The sequence below is a fragment of the Spea bombifrons genome, chromosome 1, assembly GCF_027358695.1.
Source record: "Spea bombifrons isolate aSpeBom1 chromosome 1, aSpeBom1.2.pri, whole genome shotgun sequence".
In the NCBI taxonomy this organism is placed as follows: Eukaryota; Metazoa; Chordata; class Amphibia; order Anura; family Pelobatidae; genus Spea; species Spea bombifrons.
In genome coordinates, this window is record NC_071087.1 from 57,186,477 (window position 1) to 57,195,194 (window position 8,718).

General features: G+C 37.2%; 1 protein-coding gene across 1 annotated transcript; it reads right to left on the minus strand.

The window, feature by feature from the left end:
• Positions 1 to 2,914: 2,914 nt before the first annotated feature.
• GNRHR (gonadotropin releasing hormone receptor) lies at positions 2,915 to 8,099 on the minus strand. The gene is made up of 3 exons (XM_053461784.1): positions 7,596 to 8,099; positions 4,735 to 4,954; positions 2,915 to 3,159 (listed from the first exon to the last, which is right to left on the minus strand). Exons 1-3 carry the CDS (start codon positions 8,097 to 8,099, stop codon positions 2,915 to 2,917), a joined length of 969 nt encoding a protein of 322 aa, XP_053317759.1.
• Positions 8,100 to 8,718: the final 619 nt, after the last annotated feature.

Sequence of the window (8,718 nt, forward strand, 5' to 3'; positions counted from 1 at the left end):
ATGTTGTTGTGTTGGGAGTAAAGGGTGTCCATTTAGTGATGTGTGCTGTGGAGGGAGTGGGGGGGTGCTTGATAGTGTTGTACATGTGGGGCTGGGACTGCCCAGTAGTTTGAGGGGAGGGCTGCGAGAGGCTGTGTTGTGTGTGTCAGTGTAAGTGGTTGCTGTACAGTGTTTTGTGTAGGTGGGAGGACTGTTGAATAGTGTTGTCTGGGGGTGTAAGGGGCTGCTGGATTCTGCTGCATGTAGGGTAGAGGTGTATTGGGCTGCTGTATAGTGTTATGTGTATGAGGATGTGTGAGGGGCTGCTGAATACGGTTGGGTGGAGGGTAAGGGCTGTTGGATAATGTGCCGGATCAAGAAAAAGTGGAAGAAAGAAGAGGAAAAAAAGAAAGGAAAAAGTGCATGTTGGTTTAACCCCTTAAGGACCGGGCTCATTTTTCGTTTTCTACCCTGTGGGACCGAGGCTGTTTTGACACTTTTGTGGTGCTTGTGTTCAGGTGTAATTTTCTCCTCACCCATTTAGTGTACCCACATAAGTTATATATTGTTTTTTTCAGGACAAGATGGGCTTTCTTCAGATACCATTATTTTGATCGTATCATCTTATTTACTATAAAAAAAATAAAAAAACATGGTGAAAGATTGAAAAAAAAGACATTTTATGACTTTTATTTGAAAAATCTTTTACTCACCTAAAAAAGCAAGTAAAAAAACTAGCTAAATAGATTCTACTACTTGTCCTGAGTTTAGAGATACCCAATGTTTTTATGTTTTTTTGCTGTTTTTTGTACGTTATAGGGCAATAAGTACAAGCAGCGTTTTATGATTTCCAAATCTTTTTTAACAAATCTGGTCAGTCTGCCTACATCTCCTCTTTGGAACATCTTTGAAGCCGGTTAACTCAATTTAACCCATTCAAACCATATATTTTTGAAAACTAGACACCCCAGGGTATTCCAAATGCTGTTATTTTAACCCTTTCCATGCACCAATTATACAACTACACTTTGTCAAACTTTGTAATAGTAATTTTTTTTATTTTTTTTCCACACAAATTGTACTTTAGTTATAGATATACAGGTTCTGGTATAAGTCACTATCAAACAACACCCTAATGTGTGTTCAGGAACATCTCCTGAGTACAGCGATACCCCACATGCATGGGTTTGTCAGATTGTTTGGCTGGTAAAAGGCTACTTTTGGGGCATGCGTAATTCAGGTGGTCATTTGGTCATTCTGCCTCCATCTCCTCTTTGGAATATCTTTGAAGCCGGTTAACTCAATTTAACCCATTCAAACCATATATTTTGGAAAACTAGACACCCCAGGGTATTCCGAATGCTGTTATTTTAACCCTTTCCATGCACCAATTATAGAACTACACTTTGTCAAACTTTGTAATAGTAATTTTTTTCACACAAATTGTACTTTAGTTATAGATATACAGGTTCTGGTATATGTCACTGTCAAACAACCCCCCAATATGTGTTCAGGAACATCTCCTGAGTGCAGTGATACCCGACATGCATGGGTTTGTCGGGTTGTTTCAGATTTAAAATGCCACATTTGGGAAGTGCGCTTTTTTTCTCCATTTTGGTCAGTCTGTACCTATGCCCTATCTGTGAGCTAGGCCACTCCAATTTACCCCACCAGCCATTTTTTATATATTAGACACCCCTTGGGTATTTGAAGTGCTTTTATTTTAACTCTTTGAGATTTTTGAGAAATTTTAGCACTTGCTCAAAATAATAAACTTTATTTTTTTATTTTTTTTATTTTTTTAATACTTTTTTTATATTTTTTTTACACATTTTGCTGGTACTGGATGGTTCATCTAGTGACATCACTGCATAATTAATAATAATAATAATAATAATAATAATTTTTTTTTTGAATATTTTACTAATCACATAGTGATTAGAAAGCTGGGCTCCATTGACTTGCATGGTTGAATGCAGTACCTGTATTCAACCAGCAAGTGGAGCCAGTTCTCTAGAGGGTCTGGAGACCATCTAGCAAACTTTTTCTTGTTTGTTTTTTTTTACAGAGCGGCGGCCATCTTACTTGATGGCGAAGATCACCGGCAGCTGCGGCTGTGACCGGTCTCCGGAGCGGTCACAGCCCACCTAAAGGTAAGTGTTTGGTGTCGCTGGATGCCTCCTGATCGAGGCATTCCAGCGACACCATTTAAGTTTAGGAGGCGATCGTTGATCGCCTCCTAAACGCTTTTAAAACGGGCGTCCGCCGCCATACAATGTATGGCGGCTGTTGACGCCCCGGGGAGGGGCCAGACATGGCCCCCGATGCCGATCTCGGCCTTGCTGAATGCCTCGACATCGAGGCATTGCAGCAAGGCCGTTTAAGCGAAGAAAGTGATCCTTGATCACTTTCTAAGCTTATTTAACTTTTTGACGGTTCAGGACCGTCAAAGGTCATTTAGTGACCTTCTTGTCATGACGGTCCTGAACCGGCAAAGGTCGCGAAGGGGTTAATAACAAGTTGGTGTTTACATATGATATATCTATACGCTACAGTTCAAACGTTTGGGGTCACAAAGCTGTTTTCATGAAAAACAAGTGACTTTCTAGCTGTGCTAACAAAATTGGGTGTTGCACTGCTATAAATTAAATAAGCCTATGTAATGGTATTTTTTTTTTTAATTAGCAATGTACATACATATTAAAAATCTACCTTATATGTATACCATTAAAGCAGCCATTTTAGCTTTATGTTCTCTGGATCTTCTGTTGTAGCAGACATTGGATGTTAACTACATAGTGATGACTGGTGACCCAAATGTATTTTATACATAGTCTACCACATAATTTTCTTGTAATAAATGGATTATGTATTTATGTATATATATAGTCGTTCATTGTGGTATTTTATTGACCAGTTCCTTAGCATTTCCATATCATAAGGAGAAATAACCATATATTAATGGATCCAAGCAAGGGTTCAACAAACCAAATAGGTAGAGGAAATGGTTGACAGGCTCTGACACTCTGCTCATCATCTCTGGCTCAAACCAGTACCAAATACCCAGGACGTAGTACGGAGTCCAACAAACGATGAACAAAGTTGCAAAAGCTACAGTCATTTTTAAGGTTTTAAGACGAGCCTGAGGAATGTTGTTCTTTGTGCGATTCAGTTCCAGCTCTAAAAAAAAAAAAAAAGACCATTACCAATACATAGAGCATGTTTTCTAATGAGTGTGCAGACAGTTCTTGTTTTTTGTATACATTGTACAGCCAATTCACTGTTTTTGCAGCATGCTTACACCTGTTTGGTAGGCCTCGTATTATACATTTGTATTATTTGAGCCTGTGACTAGCTTAGCGCACAGACATTTTTTCTTTTCCCTGTTTGCACATATTTGAGGTTGTTGGCTCCTCATCAGTCTGGTTGCAGCTTGCTGTCCAGGGGTTAATAGGGAGGAGGTTTAATTGCACCTCCCCCAACACATTAATAAGGTTTTGGTAGCAGTATAAACTGCTTTGTGTGCCCACTACGTAGGAGGTGAGAGTAGGTTCTCACCCTATTGAGAGCGTGCCTTGACGTGGCGGGTGAGCTTAATTATGCTTTGGCCAATTCATATAACCAAAACCTCTCATTTATATTATGTTTATATATTTGTTGCCAACTTTATTAGGGTAAGAAGCGCAGACAGTTTTTGTTTTTTGTATACATTGTACAGCCAATTCACTGTTTTTGCAGCATGCTTACACCTGTTTGGTAGGCCTCGTATTATACATTTGTATTATTTGAGCCTGTGACTAGCTTAGCGCACCGACGTTTTTTCTTTTCCCAGTGGTTGTAGATTGTAGATTCCATACATGGTCTTATACATGAGGGAAATGCGGTATTTAATATTAGGTGTATTCACTAGCTAACATTAAATTTTGCTGTCTACTATAATAGTAGCACTCATACTGCCTTTGTGTGGTAGATTGTAAATCCATGTAAAAATCTACGGCAAGTGAACCAAGGAGAAAATAGCTTGCCCAATTTACAGCTAGCACAACTGCATAAATATGTATAACGCTTAATTAAATATTAATCAGGTTTGTGCCCGATAACACATTCTTCCATTAAGGTCTCTCAGTCAACTGATTACTTTAGCATGGTTCCAAATGCTGAACTTCTAGATCTACTAAAGGCAGTAGCATGTGTTTTGTGTATCCAGAGGATAGGGAGACATCTGCATTTTATTGGTTACTGGCCTAAAAGTGCCAGGACTGTTTTTTTTGGTTTTATTTCCAGTCCGGTCCTGACGTAAAAAATCTACATTACAGTACTTACAGTAGGTCCACTGATGCCTTCAATTTGGGCCCTGACTTAATAATGCTAACAAAATATTATTTGATTGTATCATATGTTGTTAATCTCATGTATGGTGACATATAAATTTAGTATTTGGTATGTGCATTCCAAGTCCATACGTTACCTAATGTATTTTTCTATGTTGGCCCGATAAAGTATCATTAAACACTTAATGTTCTCCTGAGCTAATATAGCTTTATCCATGTTCCTTATTAAGCTGTCAATATGAAATTAATTTCATGATATTATAAACAATCACAAAGGTAAAATCCAATAGCCCCATATAAAAATGAGAGAAACTGATTCAAAAATGTTAACAGATATACTTCTAAAGGTCCAATTTAGAGATGACAAAATGGGACAAATCTATTTATTTGTGCCCTTTACACTTAAATTTCTATTGATACTCACTTTTATTGTCGTGCTGTAACACTTGTGTCATTGTGAGAATAATGATGGTGTTGCATACCAGCATGAGGACTAGAGGAATAATAAAAAGGCAGCCAAAAGTGAACAAGTTGTATACAGTCTGTTGCCACCATTTTGGGAAGCTTCCATGCGTGACACACTGCGAAAAGGATCCTCCTACACTTGCGGCATCATCGATGGATATCACCCTGAAAATAAATAACTGAGTCTGGAGTTATCAAATATTTATATTGTCTAAATATTAATATCTTATTTATATTAAACTGATATGTAACAATGAATTACCTGTCCAGCATTTGTAGTACTACCAATTCCATGCTCCAGAGTCATTTTAAAAGAATTTGTCAGCAACAGGCTGAGTGCTACAGAATTACGTATAACAAGTGATTAGGATGCAAAGTTTAAAAAGGGATTTTCTCACTAAAAAAATCCATGGTTGCTATGGTGATATGGCTGATTTTATTGGAGTTGAGTTTGCACCACAATATTTGCACCATATTTTTTGCTCCACAATCATTGGGGTGTATATTTCACTTTACTACATGTCACTTCACTTTGCCTGGAAACCAATACCCATTGGATCCAAAATGTTGTTGTCATGTTGATGACATCATCAGCAACACAGATTTCTATAGACAAGAGTGCAATTTCATAATAAAGAAACTGACTAAACTAATATAAATCAACAATGATAAAAGATAAAGAGAAGGTAGGAATGAAATGAAGTGTTGTTGACTATTTATCAATACGACTAGATGGTTTAAGATCTGTGAATAAATAGAGGACAAGGTCATTGTGGTGTATTCATCAAAGGTAGACTTGACAGGAGAGTTTGCAAGAGACCTTGTCTGGCCCTGTATAATGCATAGTTACATCAAACAAGTCTGCTCACCCCATAAATTATGCATTACAAAGGACCAGCTCAGTCCTTCTTGCATGTGAAACTCGCCAGTGTTGGCCCTTCATAATGAACAGGAAACCTGAAAAATACAACTCTGCTGACAAAAGTTTTTCATCTACACTGCATATGTATAATTCCATGTAAATTTTAGGAATTATTTTCTACATTTTCACAAAATATTTTATTCATAGTAAATTATAGTTTATAAGGTATAATATATTTATATATAATTTGTGTGGTTAAACTAATTAAATGAGAGAGAGGAAAATTATGCTTCAAAACAAGCACAGAACAATACTCTTAGTCCGTCAGGGGTTAAATAACAATACCGTAATAACTGTTACAGATAATTTTAGCAATTTACATTTTAAAGTTGTTAACTCATATTTATGCCACAACAACAAAAGCATGTGGCGTGCCTGTGATGCATTGCATTAAGCCCCCAACCACAAAGAAAACTTAAAGCTATCCTAACTCTACCATCCCATTGCAAAGTCTAATGGCTCGTTATGCACGTCTGCAGTTGCAGTTGTGGCGGTCTACAAATGTTGTTTGTCTCCCTGTATAGCTTTCCATAGAACTTTTTCACCTCCTGAGGAAGCCAATAGAGGCGAAACACGTCGAGGAAGGACTTTTACCTTATTTGAGGAAGGACTTTTATTTTATTATATATTCAGATATTTTTTATATTTTAATAGCGTCATTTGATCTTTTTAGGGGCTAGTTCCCCCAATAAATTTGTACCACTATTACCTTTGAAGTCTATATATATTTAATATGGTTGGAAGAAGCTGCAGTACACTTTTGGAAACTCTACATTGGGAAAACCACTCCTGGACGTCCCTCCCTGAACGCATTTTGCACATATATGGATGTGCATGGAATCCTGTGAGTGCAATCTGTTTCTCAGCTTATAAGCTCTTACTTTACACTTTACAATATTATATCTATATATATATATATATATATATATATATATATTCAACACATTTCAAGAAGCACAAAAATAGTTATGGCACTATTGTGAGTGCAATCAATACCGTATATTTATGGTTTTTTTTGTAAACACTCTACACTATTATTATTTGTTTGTTTTCTTCCCTTATCTTGCATGAGCGCCCCTTAACGGAATTTAATTAGCTTTCCATAGACAGTGCCACCTATAATTGGGCTTCAGCCTGTCGCCTGGGGACCAGTGGGCGACGAGCTCAATCTTTAGTGCTGTCTCTATGGTGTGATGAGGCTGAGGTTAACTGAATTACTTTTCTGGTGGCCTTCAGGATATCATCAATCTCTAGTCTTGAAACTTTAGTCTGCCAGTAGCTTAAGAAAATAATTGTAAATTTATAACTTGGAACTTAGGTCATTTTTTGATTTATTATATAACAAAGTATACTAGTAAAGAGTCCAGACTATATTGCAATACATGCTTACAGTCAGGGTGATTTTTAATTATTGATTGTATTAGTTGGGTTAACTTTCACTTAACCTCACTGATTTAGCAGGCAGCTTTAACTATACATTATACAAGGCAAAATTATTCCTTCATGCAAGATTAATTTATCAATGAAAAACTTTCATAAATCATATTTTAATTGGAGAGATCCAACTTTCAACTCCCCAATGTGCTGTGAAGATAACCCTTAATAGCCACAGATAAAATATTTCACAATATTTTCAGAACAAAAGGTAAAAAAAGTGATAGAGTATATTATCTCAGTTAATGAATCTGGGCCAAAATATCTGTTTTGTTATGTATTTTTCTTTAGATTCATCGCAGTTTATGACAGAATTGTTATTTAATTATATCTGGAAAACGATAATTTGCTTTTAAGAATTGTTATAATATTATAGTGCATTTAAGCTTTTTTTTAAAAAAAAACAAAACATTATGCAGTATTTAACGTAGAAAGAAATTGAATAATCGCATAGTTTAATTTACCTGTGGTACCGCAAAGAGCATGCTAAGAATCCAGACCAAACACAACATGTACTTTCCAAGACTAGAATTTTTCTTCATAGACAGAGGCAAAGTAACGGCTATGCAGCGATCGAGGCTGATGACAACCACAATGAACGCAGCAGCGTACATGGAAAAGAGTTTGAAGAAACTGAGAACCTTGCAGAGGACGTTCCCAGCATGCCATTGAATTGTAAGGTTCCAGGCCCCATCCAAGGGCATGATCACCAGGGTCTCCAACATGTTGGCCAGCATCAAATTCTTCAGAAGGATTTTCATTTTTGATGATTTCTTTCCATGTTTCGCTTGCCTTCGCTGTAGCTTTAACAGAAAAGACCCATTTAAAATGGCAGAAACAAAAAACAACAGGAAAGTTATGCATGCTCTTATTTTGCCTGAAACAGTCAGGCAAGGGATCTCAGGAGCACCTATGTTCAAGACAAGACTGTTATTGAACATAATGCAACAATTAGTGTTGTGTCCCATTTTGACTAAACAAATCGATCTGAATTATAATTCTAGTTGTGGATTCTGTTTCTATCAGCCGAAGTAATTTAGCCCTAAAATGCGAAAAGTCATTAATCATCTTTCTGACGCCAGTCTTATGACCATGAGCCTTGTGTGGGCTGCGTGCAATGATATGGATCATCTTGTGTCACTGTGACTTTTCCATGGCAGGTATACATAATGTGGAGCGTTCATGGCCAGATGAAATCTTAGTACCAAGCACAGCTGTTCCATTCAGTTTATGAGACACAAACCAATCATTTAAGTAAAGTATGATGTTAAGTAACTTTGAGAACATTTATAGCGTGTAGTGTTTCAAAGCCTTGATAATAAGGCCATGGACAAGAGCATGAGTGGCATGCTGTGTTAGGAAGGGGCAAATCCGGGCAATGTTTTTAAGACGAGACAGCAGTTTTTACAGACAGACTGAAAGTAGGGAGTGAAAGAAAGGTCGGAGTCAAGGGTGACACTAAGACAGGGGGCATGAGGAGACAGGGAGATGCTAGCACCATTAACATTGAGGGAAACTGATGAGGGAATCTTAGCATTGGAAGGAGGGAAGATGAAAAGTTCAGTTTTGGAGAGATTGAGTTTCAGG